This window comes from Austrofundulus limnaeus, unplaced genomic scaffold (assembly GCF_001266775.1).
Source record: "Austrofundulus limnaeus strain Quisiro unplaced genomic scaffold, Austrofundulus_limnaeus-1.0 Scaffold84, whole genome shotgun sequence".
Classification (NCBI taxonomy): Eukaryota; Metazoa; Chordata; class Actinopteri; order Cyprinodontiformes; family Rivulidae; genus Austrofundulus; species Austrofundulus limnaeus.
In genome coordinates, this window is record NW_013952486.1 from 1206582 (window position 1) to 1226054 (window position 19473).

The 19473-nt window shown below is 40.2% G+C and overlaps 1 protein-coding gene across 1 annotated transcript; it reads right to left on the reverse strand.

Annotated features, from left to right (window-relative positions):
* Positions 1-3127: 3127 nt before the first annotated feature.
* On the reverse strand, positions 3128-17403 carry snx18a (sorting nexin 18a). Its single transcript, XM_014011751.1, has 2 exons — positions 15604-17403; positions 3128-4443 (listed from the first exon to the last, which is right to left on the reverse strand). The coding sequence occupies exons 1-2, from the start codon at positions 17066-17068 to the stop codon at positions 4190-4192; spliced, it is 1719 nt and encodes a 572-aa protein (XP_013867205.1). The 5' UTR covers positions 17069-17403; the 3' UTR covers positions 3128-4189.
* Between the last annotated feature and the right edge of the window lie 2070 nt (positions 17404-19473).

Here is a 19473-nt window from a genome sequence, read left to right on the forward strand (position 1 = left end):
CATTAGCACCTCTAGTAATATATTTACTGAGAAAAATGGTGACGTGTTCAATACTTATTTTACCCACTGTATGTAGATTTGCACACATTATAAGACCACATATGCTCAAATTTTAATTTATGAAAAGTCCCATGAGCCTTTGCTGCCCGAGCATACATTGAATTTTCTTCATTTCCATGGGCTGGAAAAAACAAGAACACGGACAAACTGGCTGCTAGCTTATTCATAAAAATAAAACAACTTTATTTAAGAAGTATTTGGATTTCATGTATTATATTACTGCATTTGGCCCATGGCCCTCAGGTTGATTTTAATTTTGGCCCTGTCATGGAATATGTTTATTGGTTTTGGCCCTATCAGGGAAAATATTTGGGCGCCCCTGGTTTAGAGGAACCAGCTGACCTGATGTAACTCACACCAGTTTTTTAGAGTGCAAAAACAACTCCTTTCATGATGAGTTCAGGTCATATTTAAATTTGTAGCATGTAATGAGGTGTTCAATTTTAAAGTAAAGGAGAAAAAGTATCATTTTTATGTTTTGAATGTAACAAAAATAAGTTATATTTTAAAAAACTTGAAAATTAGAGATCCTCAAATTACGTACTGTAATGATGTAAATGTACTTCGTTACTAAACATGTGGCATCTCATGATGTTGCATCAGACTGAGCCTAAAGTTTTTTTGCGAAAGAGATACAACTTTCTCATTTCGGAAGACGGAAGTCACCCACTGACCACATTCGGCCTGCGGGCCTTAATTTTGAAACGTGCAGGCTAAAGCATGAAAGGTGGCGGGCGGTATTGTTTCTTCAAGGAGAGCTAGGCTTCTTCTACAGCTACTGAACACGAGGAGAAACTCACAGCTCCTGTTCACCTTCTTACAAAACAAACACTGCAGTAACACAGCTTTGCAGTCAGACCACCAGGGAGGGGGTCCACACAGACTCTCTCTCTCTCTCTCTCTCTCTCTCTCTCTCTCTTTTGGAGTGTCAAGATTTTGATTAAAAAAAGCTAAAGAATGCTTCTGGGAGCTGCTTCATGTCCAACAGGGAAGAGAGCAAAGTCCCATGAGAGTGTTGATAAGGTTTGGGATGTTTCTCATTAGTGGGAAATGTTGTTGTTTTACTCTCAGCAGAAAAGCTGGTCGTTCAGGCCTCAGCAGATCATCGTTATCCGGCTCAGAGTGTCCGGGACGTATTTGTGTTGCTGCTCTTGTGGCCGTCGCTCTCAAACACTCGACTTCTGTCTCAGTAGAACAGAACAAGAGGACGACAGTGTTCTGTCTCATGAACACAACTACGGTTCGAAGYTTAGATTAGATTTTATTATTCCTGCAGAAATGTGTTGATGTTGCTTCAGTTAGAGATAACTGAGAGTGAAAAACCCCAAGGTTAAACATTCCCACGACCGGTTCTTGAGGATAAGAAGGCTTAAAAAAAAGGGTCATCAACATGATTTCAGAAAAATAACAATAAAAAGACTGATCTGTGTCATGAAACCTGACCTGAGCTCAGACACGTCATCAGATCTTATTTTCCATCACGACAGCCTTCAGCTCTGATACTGAAGATGATCTGTTTCAATAATTCAGAGCAGAGATGGCCTCAAGCTGGGRAGGGACGTTCAAACAGGAGCACCCATTTCCTCGGGTTCTGGTCGGGTTGAAATGAGGCCTGGAGCRCGGGAATTTATTCTACAGCAGAGCTTGTGTCCGAAATGAAAAGCGAGAATAAAGAAAGAGAGAAATAACAACAAAGGCTGTCGAACCAAAAATGTTAATAACATGAAATCTTTATGAAGCTGAGGAGAAAATGAATAATTGATGATTTACTTAATGATTTTATTTCTAAACATGAATACAGATAAATAAATTAAGCACAAAAGAAAAGGAAATGTGTGTTTGGGAGATGATTTCTTTATTGTAACGAAGCTTATTGGCAAGAAATTACAGCTGGAAAGCCTCGTTTTAAATGGTGCCACATTTGTAAGGAACATGCATTTGTGCCATTTGTACCAAACACAAATTTCCTTACCTTTTTGTGCTAAATTGACATTTCAACTCTTAAATTTCACAACAAAACCACATTGAAGATATCTTTGACTACCTTTCCCTTTCGTTTGCAGGGTTTTTAGTCTCAACAGATTAGAAACAAAATGAGGGAGGAGTTCTTCAGCAGCAGATTTAAAATCAGACGACCCTGACGAATGCTGTGATTCTGACCTTCGGTGTTCCCCGTCCTTCACCCCGACACTTTTACCTCTGGCCAGATGTCCCAGCTGTGGGGTTGGCCTCAGCAGATCTGAGTGTGAAACACAGACACAGCACACCAGGCCTCCAGGGAGGCCGACATGAAACCTGCAGAGCGGTTTGCCGTCTTTGAATTTTCACCGTGCTGCAAGGCTCACTATCCGTTGTGTTAGTTAACTTGTGTAGAGGGAATGTTTATATTCCTTCGAGATGTTCATTTTTTAAGGTCATGGTCTGGACTGAGGTTATCCGTCACAGATTAATAAAGTAATTAAATATTTTAAAAACAAGCCAGTCGCACCAGTTTTAAACTAAGATTAGGATATGTTGATAAAAGATGGAGTTATAGCTGTTTTAGTGAAAAGTTGAATGATCTAATGTGATTGTGATGAGTAGAACTCGACTCTCAGCTACTACCACACTACATTTTGGTTTAATATTTGTGAATTGGACTGACTTCAGAAGTTATTTAGATCGAATCTGTCCAGGGGTTAATGGTAAAAGACCTTGTGATATTTTTTATACCTATAGAAGGACAAACTACTAGATCCACTGCACACTTTGAGAAAACAGCTCCAGTTTATCAGCACAGCTGTGATAAGAAGCAGCAGCTAATATCAGAGGACAGCTGCATCAGTGGAAGGACAAGCAGACATGAACTGGAGACACGTTATCAAACCGTATTTTCCAYGAAAACAGCTCTGATCTGTGCCAGAACAGACACTTAAAAAAGGCATGAAACAAGCGTGTTTCATGGTGATGTCTTTAAGAAAAAGACCAGACGAGGTGTCCCAGGTAGTTCAGAAGCGGCCTCATCTGCGGGGAATAAAAACATTATAACCTCTTCATTTATTTGACAAAACACGAGACAAGACAACACTTTGTTACGGAGGATGAATTTAATTTGCATCTCTTCTTCTACAATAAATTTTTCCATTGCAACGGCATCGTAACGGTTAAAAACATCAGTACAGTTCAGAAGGACCCGGTGAGAAGCCTCGAGCCTCAAAGCCAACATTCTGCCAATAAATTCAGATCTAACTGTAGAAAGTGATAATTAAGTGTCTCTTGGATTCTGCGTGCCTAAATCAGCATTAGTGCTGTCTGTGCATTGGGGAGTGAAGCGTGGATTGTAATTGTCAAAGCAGGTAATCCCTGATTCTGGTGCTGCCGCCCCAAAAACGTTTTAAAGATCAATCCAGGAGCCACAATTGGATCAAACGATTCTCCAGAGAACACACTGCTCTCGTTCGACGCAGTGATTGAATTGTAGCTTTGTAAAAAAACAACAAAAAAAAAACAAATACATCATCTTTCTATAATATTACCAAAAATGAGCAGAAAGGCACAGCAACACAGAGGCTGCTCAGTAAACAATCTGTCCTGTTTGTCCTTGAAGGTTTTGTCCTGGAGGAGTGTTTCCACAAGGYGCTGTGTTAGGCCCCACAAAAGTTTCTCTGCTCCCGGAGTGGTGGTCTTTTTATCCACCGTTTAAAAAGAGTGTGTAAGGCTTTAAAAACACTCCTTGTAATAAAACTTTGCACCAGATGTGAAGGCAGAGGTGAATGAAGGATTTCCTCCCTACATGGTAACATTTATTTCGTCCGTGCGCCCCCACCCAAGTGGTGAAGCATCATTATTGACATCTTTATGTCTGAGACGGTGAGAATTTTTATTCGTGTTAAAAGTTGGCCCGAATGTCTTTTTGTAAACAAGGGCGTCAAACCAGAAATGTGGTCAAACAGAAATGACAGCCAGGGTTCAAACAAATAAACACATTATTTAATTAAGTGTCCTCTCCTTAGAGAGCCCCCCTCTGCTGGTTTAGCAGCACTCGGCAGTGTGCGGTACTGGCAGGTGTAGCAGCGGCTGACCGGTCGTGGGAGGCGCACAGTCATTCATCATCGGGGACTCAAACCGACGGGCTAAAACGAGCCGTCCACTACGCGTCGTCATATTTCCGCAGAGCCTCTTCCAGCTTGCCCGTGATCTTTTGGAAGAAAGAGATCTGCTCTTGGAGATAGCTCTGCATCTGGGCCTTGAAGTCCCGCACCCGGATCTGATGGAAATGCTGGATCTCAGCCAGCGTGGCGCAGGAGATGATGTTGCAGCGGTCGTTGATGCCCTCTGCCTGCGACCGGTCCATCTTGCCTTCCTCCACRTGCTTCTGGCTCTCCTTCACCTTTGTCAGGGCTCCTGACGGGGACGACAGAGAGAAAACATTTAATGTGTGAACTGAACCTGTCCTGTTATTGTTCTTTAATTATTTTTCCTATAATATTACTTTTTAAAAATTATGCTATTTTAGCCATTTTTATTTAAACATTCAGCTTGTTTGGAAAGATGGGTGCTATGACTTGTTTTCTGTATCTTTTATACTTTTCAGAATAATTAACTTTACAAATATTTTCTCATAGAAATACATTAACATCCCTTCAATTTCTTCAAAAACATTGTTCTCTTTCAWATTAGCTTTAGGATACCAGCTGCTTTTGTTTTCTTATGCTACTTTTACCTTTTAGCTACAATTTGGCTACTTTTTATGTTTTGAGCTTTTAGCCGGCCTTTTGCTACTTTTAGCTTTCMGTTAGCTGTTTGTTACATATCTTTTCTTAGTTTTCCTACTGTTAGCTTTTTGCTACCAATTTGCTACTTTTGATATTTTTAGCATTTAGCCAGCCTTATGCTACTTTTACCTTTTAGTTAACATTCTGCTACTTTTTATATTTTTAGCTTTTATCTAGCTTTTTGCTACTTTTACCTTTTAGCTACCGTTTTACTACTTTTTGAGATTTTAGCCAGCCTTTTGCTACTTTTAGCTTCTTACAACCATTTTGCTACTTTTGATATTCCTGCCTTTTGCTGCTTTTACTTTTTAGTTACCAATTGTACTACTTTTAGCTTTCAATTAGCTGCTTGTTACTTGTAGCTAGTATGTTTCTACTTTTAGCTTCTTGCTACCATTTTACTACTTTTAATATTTTAACTGTCATTTGGCCACTTGTAGCTATGTGTTAGCCTCTTCTTAGTTTTTTATTCTATTTTTTTCTTTTACTTTTCTCAAAGGTTAAACAGTTAAGAACAAAGCAAAACACGGGGACTCGTGAACTTGACCCGTTTTTTTTTTCTTCCAAACTTCCTGGGAACTGGATCTACATCGATGGTCGGAGAATCTGAGGGCCTCAACTCCAAACATATCTGTGACATGATGTCACTTCTAAATCTCTAACCTTGTATGGGAGTTTTAGAGGCATTTTTGTACCAACTACTGAAGATGTTGACAACGTTCATGAGATTCTGCTAAAAAAAGAAAAGCTAACTTCCACAGCTATGTGACCTCATACACAAAAATGGCTTCAACATCATCCTCTTCACACACACTGAGTCCTAACAAATCATTTCATTTAAAACTTTGGAATGCAAAGCAGATGAAGTGCATTTGTTCAATGATTGTCTATTTCATTTTAGGGTGAAGAGGTATAATTTTTTAAGACTATTAGCATATAATTGTTTGATTGCAGATGTTTTCTTGGTTTTTACATTTTAACGATCAGTGTTACAGGAAGACCCAGCTTGCTTCTTTATAACATATTACTTCAAATAAACGTCAAGAAGAAAATCCTTGAGAAGGGACAGATGTAAGCCAGAGAATCTGTTCAGAGTGTCACTTTGAAGAGAGCAGATCAGACACAACACAACCACCTGTCTCATTGTAGGACTTTGAGGGCAACAAGACCTGAAATCCTATATCCCAAAACCTTATGAGGACATCTCAGACGACATATCGGTAAACCTTATTTATCTGCAACAACCTAAAATATATAAAGGGGCAATATCATGTAAAATCAACTTTTTTGAGTTTTATATCATGTTTTAATGTTATACTCTCATAAAAAACATGCCCAAAGCCTTGCTCTGACTCATTCATGCATGTTTGAGAAATCCTGCAGCGTTTTTAGGAAGCCATGCTGAGGAGCAAAACGACAGGTGGGGACCAGATACGCCCCTGGGACGTGTCTTTAAGCCGTGCTTCCTCATGGCCGAGCGCCCCCCCTTCCCCACACGCCCCACCCATGACTCCTGCAGGCTCTCGGGTGAAAGTGAAACTTAATCTGTCTACTGAGCTCTCAACATTAGTTCTCAGTCAGTGAAGCTCTTTTCTACGGAGCCCGCGAGGGGACGTGGGGGATTTTTTTTTCTTTTTGCGTTCCCACGCAAAAGTCATTTATCACTGTTGTGCCTGCCGGTTTATTAACAAACTCACGTTTACCATTAGCAAGTTAGCCTACTGCTTTTATTCAGCTTTAGAATGAATATATCACACAACCACGTACGGAAGTATGTCTTACGACGATATTTTAACACAGTGCAGCCACGCAACATCAATGTCAATTTCACGAACTTGTGGCGAGACATCCTCTTTTGGTAACGGATATTTCAAAAATAAAAGTCTGATTTAATTCAGTTCATATACAAATCAAACTTTTGCGTGGGAACGCAAAACAATATTGCGAGGTAACGCAAAGGTATTGCGAGGTAACGCAAAGTTATTGCCTGCCGAACGCAAAATAAAAAAATACTCCCATGTTCCCTCGCAGTCTCAGTACTTTTCAGATTAAAAATACCTTTGAGGAAATGTGTTTTCAGATGCCAAGTAAACTGCATCATGGCAGCCCCCCGCCCGGCACCGAAATGGGCAAGACAGAAGTGGAAGGTGGTTCTTAAAGAGACAGAGGCCAATTTCAAGGYGTTTAGAAGAGGCAGTGATGAGAAAATAAGTTTATTTTCTATTTAAACATAAAAACAGCATTTTAATAACAGCTAAAGGTGACATAGACACTTTATTATGGTATAGTACTTAAATATATGCCTGAGAAACACTTTTATTGCCCCTTTAAAAAAACAAAAGTTTTAAAAAAGGTATGTGCACATTCAGATGTGAAACTGWGCTGTGTTAGATTCAAATACAACAAAAATCTGCTAAAGAATTTCTAAAACTTTGTTGTTTTGAATTTTGTGTTTACGACAGAACAGCTGCACAGATGACTCAAAGTACTTTTACAGCACACACAAAAWGAAACAGAAGTTTAGGAGGGAAAAAAAAGTCTCAGCTTCGCACTCCTACTGGCATCATAGCAGCATCTGCTCTGAATGTTCACACACCGAGTGCTGCTTACAGCTGTGGTGTTCTGGCACTGAAACACAATCTGCAGAAAGTGTGGGCATGTGTGAGTGTAAAAAAATCAAATGTCCTTAGCAGTATGTTTTCATAAGGCATTGCAAAGGGGCAAACTAATATTTTATGTGAACTTCAAAGTCATAACACACCTTTCAGGCTGAAAATAGAGTCAAAACCAGCCTCAAACACCAAACAGGAAGTTTGAAAACTGTGTGCGAACTCACATTGCAGGCAATGCATAAAAACACAGAAAGATAACATTTAGAATCTTTTATTTTAATGACTTGTTTGTAATGATTAACTGGAACAAATCAGTCATTTTATGTGCTTTCCTTGTCATTTTATATATTAAACAATAAAGTAAAAACCTGCAGATTAAAGGCCCTCGTTAAAACCAGTTGCACAACCCTTTGAAAGACATCTGTACTCGTTACGACAGAATCAGACTGTGAAAGTGTGTTGACACCGGCAGAATGTTCCGAATGGTAACAAACAGGCGAGACGTCCCGCAATGTGAGCCTCGCTGATGGACAAATATAAGCCGCTGGGTTTAAAGTGTCTTTAGGCGGAATGTGAAACGTGTGCCGATGAGGCATGAAGCCAAACATCCTGCATTCGCCTGTCATGCGATTTTATTACTTCCTCTTAGGTCATTCATGTGCTGAGTTACCAGCACTCAGCCGAAACTTTGATTCTGCCTGAAAATTTCCCTGAAATGTGACACCAGAGAGGACCGAATGACCTAACCCTCGAACCTACCGGCTTCCCTTCACAACGCACCAAACTGGTTTTTGTTTGTTTCCTAACAAGACATGATTAAACCTACACGATCCTGAATGTTTCCAAAGAGATTTCCTCGCCTTTAACCACAAAATGTGTCCAGTTTGCCTTCAGGCTGTAGCTCCATCAGTCAAACAAATATTAAAAGGATGAGTTTACGTTTAACAAGAAGTGGGAAGAAATACAGATGACCAAACTATWATATGACAATGACTCGCTTTTTCTGGGGAAAAAAAAAATGTAGGCTGTTTCAATTCAGGGGCTGCATCCTCACGAGCGCACATAGGCCAAGTACTGTCCCAATTCGAAGGCTCCTCATGAGGCGGCCCACAAGGATGACTCCGTGTATCCTCACCGGCCAAGGATATCCCAGGATTCAATGTGCCGACAGCAAACTAAACACAGAGACGAAGACGGTGGAGTTTTTTTTAACGAGTCGGCATAGTTTGGAAATTCATCACGGACTAAAAAATTAGTTACTTAGCTGATGAAACTCGTGCTGTAATAAGATGCTAAATAAAATGCAATTACAAGTACTGATACTGGAGCTAAACCCGAATTTTAAAAGTTTTTTATTCATTTGTTACATTTTAACTGTGAAGTTATTCTTTGGATGAAAAGACGTGTGAATACATGTCCCAACGTATTTTAAGTCTGATATGAAACCAAACACTATTAGGGATGTCCCGATCAGATACTCGGTATCCGTATCGGTGGTACATGGTCATTTTTTGAAAATTGGGTAGAATTGGATTTAGTCAAGTGATCCAGTTTTCGCGACAGTTTTCAGCATCATCATGCTTTACAACTGCCGTTAAGAAGTCAAGACGCACACAAGTATGCAACCATGTCCACAGTGTGGGAACACTTTTCAATGGAAAACAATGATGCTGAAACTGCAGCTTTCAAAATCCGCAAACTACTCGCTTTAATACTACCGACCTTGTCACTTGGAAAGAAATGAAATAAAGCTATCGGATCAGTATCGGAAAGACTAATCACTAAAAAAAATCGGATTGTATCGGGAGCCAAAAAAAATCTGGATCGGGACATCCCTAATCACTACGGTAAGGGGGTACCAAACTTACGTCAGCCAACGTCAAGTGAAGGCTAGACCGTCTCATTTCACTGCAGTTTCAAGCAGCCTACCTGGACTGGGAAGGACGTGGTCCAGGTGGGCCACRTAGTCATGAGGATGCAGCCCGTGAATTGAGACAGCCATAGAGTTCTGAGGGACGTCAGAACCCAGCAGTACAGTAGCTCAAATTAGCCAAACAGTAGCTAAATCTTAAAAACAAATCAAGTATCCGAAAGAGCACAAAATGTCAAGGGTCTGAAGAGATRTGAATGCATAAAAAGAAAAGTAGATAAAACAGAAACTTTAATCTGCGGAGCCACATTTTCACAGCTGCTAAAAGTAAACGATGCAGGGCACACTGCAAAAACAGAACTACTAATAATATAGATGGGTGTGAAGCAGTTTGACAGTCAGTTCTCTGAGCTTTCAGCWTTTTTCTACAAAACAGTAAAACACCTAGAAAAGTTTTCATCCTAAAGGAGAGGGTTAAATGTTTTATTCAGATTTAGTCAGATGTGTCCAAAACACCTGAAAGCAATGGTCTACGACACAAATTTAAACTTTCTGAAGAAGCTCAGCCTTTTCTTGGCTTCCTGACCATAGATGAAGACARATACGGTATAAAAACTATGATTTGGCTTCACTTCTGTTTTGGCACCCTTTGYCTTCCTGTCTTGCAGTTACCGGGGGTACATTAGAAATACATACTGCTATTTTTATTATGCAAATGTTTTACTGATTAATACCCAGCAGCATCACTGATGATGATAGGTGTAGTTTTGTAATGAAACACATCAGTAAATAACTCAAAAGAACAGGTTCCATGTTGTGAGTTTCCTGACTGGTCCTGACTGGGTGTACAGCKGCGGCACCGACTCCTCTCTGTTTCAGCTCTTATGCAATCCCTGATTACGCAACACCAAAGCTGGAGCGGGCCAGTGGTCAGCGGCAATCMCCGTCCCATCCCTCTACGTCCCATTCATGCAGCTGAGGACATGTAAATAATTCCAATCAGGCACTTTGTTTACACAGTAGCACAAGCCTGACTCAGCAGCAAAACCCAACATAAATAGGTGCATTCCATTACTTCTCTGTCAGTTTGTATGGAGCTGGTAAGATATAAAATAAATGAGCTGAATAAATTTAAAGTCCTAGCAAAAGAAATGCATATTGAATGCTGTTCACCGGGGGACAAYTTAGAGTTGCCAATTAGCCTAACATGCATGTTTTTGGTCTACCAGCTGTGCCACTGACGCTACATAAAACACAAAATTTTGTGCAGTCTCTTAGTGTTCAAAGTGTTGGGACAGGCAAAGACATTATCGCCTGCTAGGGRTGTAAGAAAATATATCCCAATATTTCATTTCCTGGCAATGTATCAATTTTTAATTGAGGATTAATGGATGGATGGTGTAAAAAGAAATATGAAATACAAATGCAGTTCTCACTATTCTTCTGACTGCCTAAAAATAAACTGAATTCAATCYGATTTTATGCATGTAAATGCATGGTGACCTCATTATACTGCTTACAGTATTGCAATCAGAGGTGTCAAGTAACTAAGTACAAATACTTTACTTAAGCAGAAATTTTGGTTATTTATACTTCAGTGGAGTAATTATTTTTCAGCCTACTTTTTACTTCTACTCCTTACATTTTTATTCAGTTATCTGTACTTTCTACTCCTTACTTTAAAAAATGCAAAAACTACTTAACTTTGACTTGTTTTTATTCCATCTTTTCATTGTTCAGAAAAAAACAAAAAACAAAAAAACAAAAAACAAAAACAGAACTCTATCCAGATACATGGAGCCCATGAATAAAGTGATTGTGGTTGGATGAGAAGTGTAAGTATATACCATTCTGACACCCTATTGCAGTGTTTCCCAAAGTTGGGGTCGGGACCCAAAGTGGGGTCCCGAAACATCAAGGTGGGGTCCTGAAAAGATTTTCTGAATCAATGACATTTTTGCCTTAGTTTGTACAAAGGAGTGAGGTTAGTATATTTAAAATGAATAAATGTAATATAAAAATATTGTTACTATGCCCATGTTTTGTTGACCTGATACAAATGTTTATCATCCAAAAGTAGTTGTGGGCACAGGTCTCTGCTACTGTTTTGTACTATTTTGTGGGCCAAAAGCTGAAAAGTTTGGGAACCACTGCACTTTGGTTCCCAAAGTTGGGCTTGGGACCCAATTATGGGTCATGAAGCACCTTGGATAATCTCCAGAAATCAATTTAAAGGGTAATAAAATAATTGCTGGTGTAATATTTTCCCTATAACTATTACAAAAACACAAAATAAGTATAAATAAGTATTTATATTTGTGTACAAGCTGTTTAGATTGTCAAAAAGCCTGTGTTTTTAGGGTTATTAACGAAGTTCATGTACTCAGACCAGTAATATTTGGGGTCACAAGTTTTTGCCATGGAAATTTTGTGGGTCAGAAGACAAAAAGTTTGGGAACCACTGCCCTATTGGATTGAACGCATGCACTCACACCTGTATGACACAAATCACATCACATTCCAGCAGGACAGACTGTAGCAGATGTAGCCTAGAATGAAGATGATCGTGGCTGAAACAAGTATAGTCAATTAATTCCAATTTTTTTCAATATTAACATTTAAATTTATCATTATACTCATTATTGACTTTAGAAGAAAAAAAGGGGGGGTACGCTATAGAACCCTGTGGCACAGAGCTTTTATCCTTAATGGCTTTTTAAAAATGTTCATTACTTTTACTTTTATCCTTTTAGTAGTTTTAAAACCAGTACTTTTATACTTTTGAGTAAAAAGCTTGAGTTGATACTTCTACTTCCAAAAAAGTATTTTAAACCCTAGTATCTATACTTCTACTTAAGTAATGAATGTGAATACATGATACGTCATGTCCTGACACGTGTGTCGTAGTTTGCTTCTTATCACAGAATTCTTGCCAACACACAGCCCTACCACCGGCCATCGTCTTTCAGCGGCAGGGAGATAAAGGTATGGTGTCCTGCATTGGTTCTTGCAAAAGTTGTGTATGTCAGCCTCTGTTAGCCAAACCACAAAATTTATGAAACTCATTGCTTTCCTTCCACTTTGTCAAGAGCTTAAAGCTTTAAAAAAAACACCATACCCTGGAACTGTCAGGGGCTAAAACATGAGTTTGAGACTTAAAAAAACAAACTAAAAATCAATAGTGTTTGTCAAAGCCACTCCTTTGAATGTGTTGGCATTCGGTTTGTGAAACTGAACACTAATGGCTAATGGGGTCCCTGTAAAGGTGGGGATCAATACGGTGATGGCTGAAGTCCCTATGCAGGAAAGCTTACATTTCACCTGCCTGATGTTTGTAGGTTGGGCTTCAAAAGGCTAAAAACAGAGCAGATATTGATGTAACTGATTCACAAAGCAGCTGCTTTTACAAGTGCAATCCGACTGCAAGAYTACCCTGTGAGACGTACCACTTTTATTGACCTATTTACCCTTCAGACCTGTGATGATTGCTCTGTTACCCTACTGTCATTACACTGTCATTTCAGTTCCTTCTGACAGCTTCTTGCACAACCCTCTTCAGCTGAGGAAACCTATACTTTGGTTTATGACAACAAAGGATGTGGCCTGACCTCTGGTCCAGCGCAAAACCAAGCACTGACAGCAATAAACGGAAACTTAATTACACTGACGTTTCTTTTGCAGGCTATAGATCTGATAATAACTCAAACTGAATTATGAGACCCTTAAAGAAAGGCACAAGTAGAATAGTTCACTCTGTGTTGTGCGATAGTGCTGAATGACAATCTGGGACCAAGAGGCTAGCAGAAAAAGTAAAACATAAATGTCTCTAAAACTTCAAGAAATATTTACTGCAGCACAGCCTAAGTAATCAATTCCACATGTCACTGCCAAAGCAGCATACATTTTTATCACATCTTGACGAGCAAATTTGTCTTTTTTTCTGTCAAATTTTCCTATAAATAGAAAGGAATGATAAATGTTTTCTCACTTCTCTGATGATTCAAAGAAGGAGGAATGCACAAATATGAAGAAAAACAAAACAAATGTGGGGAACTAAACTGCCTCAAAGTATCAAAAACAGGATGTGCTCCATCTGGGTCACCTTTTATCTTCTGGCTTTTATTGTGTTTGGACTTTTCTTAACACTTCGTCTCAAATGACGTCTTCCAAATCTCTTTATATTTGTGGAGCTGGACTGTGCCTATCACACTGCAGTGTCACCTTATTTGGKTTGTGTGTGTGTGGCCTACGTGGCAAACTTGATTTGAGCTGACTGGGAAGTTTGTGTCCCACTGCAGCCTAAACACAGTCTGTCCTGTTTCCCCCTGTGCACCATCTATTGTGGAGTGAATGGACCCAGTGTCTGTGGGGCCCAAACCAGGATGTCCACAGGCACTATGATTCACATAATGCAAAACCTATGCTGTGAGGCTGAATTTACCACTAACAAAGTCTCAGATAAGCAAACAATAAAGACAAATGTGCTTGTTGATGATAGGTTCTACTGGGCTAAAATATTTTCTTTCCTAACTGGCTGATTTATACAAGTCTATATTAGCTCATGTCTTGTTTGAAACACAACAGTTTATCACCAGATTCTCATGTTAAGAAGACTATTATAACATATATTAGTTAATACTGACGTTCTAAAAGCAGTCAGTCTGGTTTGACTTGAATGTGGGAGGAACAGATAATGTCACGTTTGAAAATCTCCTAACATCTTGGGTTTCAAAAACCTTCCACTGAATCTACATGCGGTTATAATTGTAGATTTTAGGGTGTATTTGGACAAAGGTGATGCAGTAAAGACCATTTACCTCAATGTAAAAAAGCTCCTAACGCTATTATTCGGTTCCTCCCACTAACTTATGTATCATAAATTGTTTTATTAGATGACAAGATCAAATGGATCATCTTTTCTACTGACAAAAGCAAGATAGGTCATAAAATTTAGGGAACTATTGTAAAAGTATACTGGCGTGCCACAGGGCACTGTTTTAGTTCCTCCACTGTTTAATTTGTGATTTGAATTGTTTTAACATTTCTTGTGTATACTGGCGTTATGGTCATAAATCCAACATTCTAAAACCTATACTGTGAAGCTAAACTAAAATTTTGCCTTGAATTATATAAAAAAAGACTGCTCCGATAAGAGAGACAGAGGGATGAGATTTTCACACAGTATGACTAAATGCAAGCTGTTGTCTTGCTTACAAATAGTTTCACATTTGATTTACAAAGAAAAAATTATAACAAAAGCACATATGTGAACAATAATCTTCAGAAAGTAGTCAGTCAGGTTTGTTTTAACGTCAAGAGTTGTTATTGGGTCTAGGTTGCAGTTTTGTTTTAGCTTTTATGGTTGTCTGTACAGAATGTCTTTGGTTGGTTGTTTTTTGAATAAAAACTTTAACAAACCCAAACTAGGAAGACCAAATATTAACATTGACTTAAAAAGTTTACAATTATGCTAATAACTATGGTCCATGATGCTAATTAAAGCTTTATTTTTAAAATAAATAGATAAAACCATGCCTATACATAAAACACAGATGTCACAATGGGTTAGAAAAGCCCTGTGGTATACCACAAGGCTTAGTTTTTAGTCCTTTTTATTTAATACTTGAAAACTGCCCACCTACTCTAACTTGTCAGATGTAAAAGTAACAGAAAAAAATTAAATATCTTCAATATATTATTGATAGTAATCACAAATATCCACATATAAATATGTAATTTTTTCTATTTATATAACCTACACCAAAAAATATGTCGTTATGCCRTGATAATAATGATTAACAGAGGTCAAATGTCTTGGGATGAAACACTTGTTGCCACACTTTTACAGAGAACGGCACCACAAATGATAGAGCCCACATGAAATACATATTCATCCAACTACTTTACATATATAAATAGGAAGGTCGTTTAAATTGTGTAAAAGATGTAAAGAATGAACCTTCAGGAATCATTTAGTGTGGAAGTGTAAGGCTATTCTCTGTGTCGCTGGTCTTGGGAAAGTAAACACTGCCGCCCTCTTTATTCAGCAGGTGGGTCAAACAGTGACAGCAGCAAGTTAACCAAATGTAAACAGGCCTATTTGGTTAGAAAATGGACCTAAGCTCTATTGTTATTTGACTGCTGTTTTAGCAACAGCAACACTGAAAGGTCTGATTTCCTTAAGTGGTCATTGGTCATTCCAGAGATTATGAATGAAAAGACTAAATGTTATAATTTGACAAATGAAAGAGCCCTGAAAGCAACTTTAAAATATATTGATGGAAATATCTCAGTGTTGTCGGTTTACCTTTTTGGACATGAATGATGTCTGGAAAGTTTGCCAGGTGCCCTTGGTAAAGAGCTAAGAGATCCATAACTGGGTCTAGATCCTTGCTRGGCTGCTCGGCAAAATATTCTCCAATTGCTTCGTACGCATCCCCAGTGAAGGAGATGGCCTGGTTGAGTCCGGAGGAGTACACCTGCTGGTCCATTTCAAAAGCCTGGCTCAGGGACTTAAACGACATCCCCACTTTTTGATACTCCTTCTTAAAGCCACTGATCTGTTTACGGGCAAACTCGTTGGCAGTGGCGTTGAGCTGCAAGGAGCTGTCGTCCATCCGCTTGGTGAACGTCTTGAACCCGTCGATTTTGCTCTCGACCTCCTGGAAGTCCAGCGGGTTGGGAGGGGTGCTGATGGTGAGGAAGAAGTTGGCTCCAACCATCTCGTCCTTCTCCGCCTTCCTCTTGCCCTGCTTCCAGGCCTTCTCGTCGGTGCTGCTGCAGGTGAGGAAGTGCTGGAAGACGTCGCACCTGGCCAGGACGGGGTGGCTGGTCATGTGGTTCATCCACCAGATCAGGCCTTTCCTCCTCTTGGAGATGAAGTCCTCCTCGAAGCGGCCCGTGGCCTGCTTCTCCGGCAGGTGCGGCACCGAGATGACGGGGAACTTCTCCGCCAGGCGGGCGTACAGCCAGTCGAAGTGCTTGTACCTCCTGTTCACCTGGGTCTGCGTGTGCGAGGGGGTCAGCTTATAGGAAATGTAGCTCTTCATGCCCTTGAACTTGGTCTGCTTCGTGGGGTCGTCGATCGTGCAGCTGAAGGGGTAGGGGTTCTCCTGCCACTCTGGACCGTACTGGCCCATCACCACGCAGATCTTATCCCCATCTTTCACGAAGCCCGACGCCTCGCCGAGCACAAACGCCTCGCCTCCCGACTTCACGAAGGTGGAGAACCTRTTCAGGTTCCTGCCCACTGTGGCAGAGCTCCTGGCCTGCTGAGCGTTGCCTCTTGGCCCCGCGGACGTCGACACCCTGTAGGTGGAGGGTCCATTGCCTTCGTAGTCGTTGTACTTCCCTCCCACTGAGTGTGGCTCATCTGCCACTGTGGAGCTGTCRTCCCAGTCATCGTCCCAGTCCTCATCACTGCCCTGACTGTGCTGCCTGTAGTCCTGCTGCTGCAGGGGGGCTGAGATGGTGCTGGAACTGGGGGGAGATGGTTTGGAAAAGTTTTCGAAGCCCCCGCTCGGGACGTTGGCGTACCTGGACTCCCCAGATGTGCTTCCGGTGTTGTTGTTAATCGCGGCGGGAGCGTCGTTCTTCAGTATCTCCACATAAGAAGCCGGGACCAGCCCCCGGTCCCCTCTGCTGTTCGTCCCCTCCAGCCAGCCCTCGATGTCGTGCTCGCTGTACAAAGTCAGGATCTCGTTCTCCCTCACCGACAGCTCGCCTTGGTTCTCGGAGTTGAAGTCGTACAGCGCTTTGGCTCGGAGCGCCATGATTCCCAACAGCTGGAAGAGCCGGAGAGGGAGGGAAGGAGGGAGGGAGGGCGAGGGACAGGTGGGAACCACACAGCCCACACCCCCTGGAGGAAAAACAAAACACAAATTACTCCTCACAAACTCCGCGCGGAAACTTCTAATAACTCCGAGCCGAAATCCCGTTATCGCGTCTCTTCTGTTCGCTGGAGGGAAGCAGCGGTTTGAACCCGGAGTTTACAGCCGGTGAGCGGATCTGAACTGACGGAGGTTTCCTGCTTCAATCTCAGCTCATCTCTCCCGTCTCCTTCCGCTCGCTCGGGTCCTGCACTTCTGGCTTGAAGCGCCGCTGCGCAGCCCAACAACAGACCGTGGAACAGGACGACGAGTCGGGGGCGGAGCCACGAGCCGCATCGATCCGCCCAGACATCACTAATCAATCACAGATGAAAAAGATTCTACAAACTCACATGTAGAAAGCCTAAATTCAAACTAATATTTTAAAATGATTGGGCTATAAACCCAGAGGATTATTTACACACGTAATTTATTTATTAACCGTTATTTAAAGTGAACATATCATGCAAATTCCACATTTTAAACACATTTTGTTGTGTACTTGAGTCTCTGGGAGCGCAGAAAAGTTTAATTTAGTTTCTCCTGGCGCAGTGTAAATATCTTTATATTCTGTGTGGGTTATATATTTTTTCAACCCGTTCARTTTTCTCCATTTTGTAGCTGCAATAAGGAGAAATTCAGACCAAAGCATGGGARGCCTAATGTGCATAGTTTTGAATGTGGGAGGAAACCAGAACAAAAACACAAAAGCAAACTCCATGCAGAAAGACCCCAGCTCTGAACTCAGGACCTTCTCACAGTGGGTCAACTTCCAGTCCAGCTGTTACTGCAGCTCTGAACGTCTCATTAGGCTTAAAATAAAGTTTAATTTCCACTTTACTCATACATAAGCGCACAGATAAAACCCTCACACTAATGCTTTATAGATTTTAGCTGGTGATTGTTTGGTTTGAAAAGCTCATTTGTGTTTTTGTGAGACTAATTTGCTAAATAAATTTTATTTTCAATAAATATCAATAGAAATTGTCCCTTTGATTGGACCAAGTTTGGATTTTTGTCCCCCTTGTGTGATTTAATTTGACACCCCTGATTTAAACAGTTACACACTGATCTAAATCAAGTTCAGAGGTTTGTTCTTTCATATTCTGAGAAGACTGCACCTCGTGTGTTTTCTGAATACGATGGTGAACTTGGTTTTCTGCCAAACGTTATGTCATTTTTTTTGTCATTCTAATGGAATGGCTCATTTGACACCTGCTGACGTTTTTGTGTCTGCTTTAAGTCTCGTACACATTCAGCAATATGCAACTCCCTGATCTAAAAATACACAAATCTGTCAGCAGGAAGGACTCCAAATTTGTTCTCGGCAACAAAGTTTCCAAGTTTGACTCACACCTGGGTGGACTTTCAATGAGTAATCTGGTCTCCTCCCACATACACCAACAGGCCGGTTAGGTTAATTGTTGAACTGTAGGAAAGAGTGTGTGACCGTTTTGTGCGACGTGTTTCAGTGATGAAAAGACAACCTGTCCTTTCACCTGGATGTCTCCTCCTGTGAACTAAAAAGGCATGCAATGACTGAGGTGATCATGTGAGCGTGTAGTMACTGTCTTTTGTTGTCACAAGAGCCATCAGGAGTCGTCAGTGTCATCAGAAACACTGTATGCACATTACAACACGGGCCTAAAAAACAGAACTGCTCATAAATCACACAAAATGACACAACTAGTCAGTATCAATCCTCTCGTTTTGAGTTATAATGTGACTGTTTTGTCGATTAAAATAAATTACAGAACAATTTTCAGTAAAACAAACTCATCATCACTATATTTAGACCTCATGCTTCCTATGTGACATTTTTACAATTTGTCAAATATTTAAAATTCTTGACAATAAAAATATTGGAAAATAGTATTCACTTTTACCAGACATTACCCTAAACCTCAAAGTTTACAGTCAGTTTGGTCTGAGACAACAAACAAGCTGAAACATGTTGACTTTAGAACAAAGATGATTTTTGATTAATACATTTTATTCAAGAAGATAAAACATACATTTTACACTTATTTATTGGGGATATTTACTATAAATGGATATGACCTCAGAGGCAGTTTGATGGTTTGTATAAAGGAYACAGCACTTTAAACATTTCTCAGTTCTTAAAACCTGGAATAACAATCAACTTTAACGATATCATATTCATCGATTTATTCTGTCTTATAATGAAAAACAAGTTTAAAGAGTCGGCATCAGATTTTTTTATATTTTTGATTTATTTTTATTGAAATACATATAGTGAATAATGTGAATTGATATTTTCTAGACTGAGTTGTTTACATCTAGAAGTG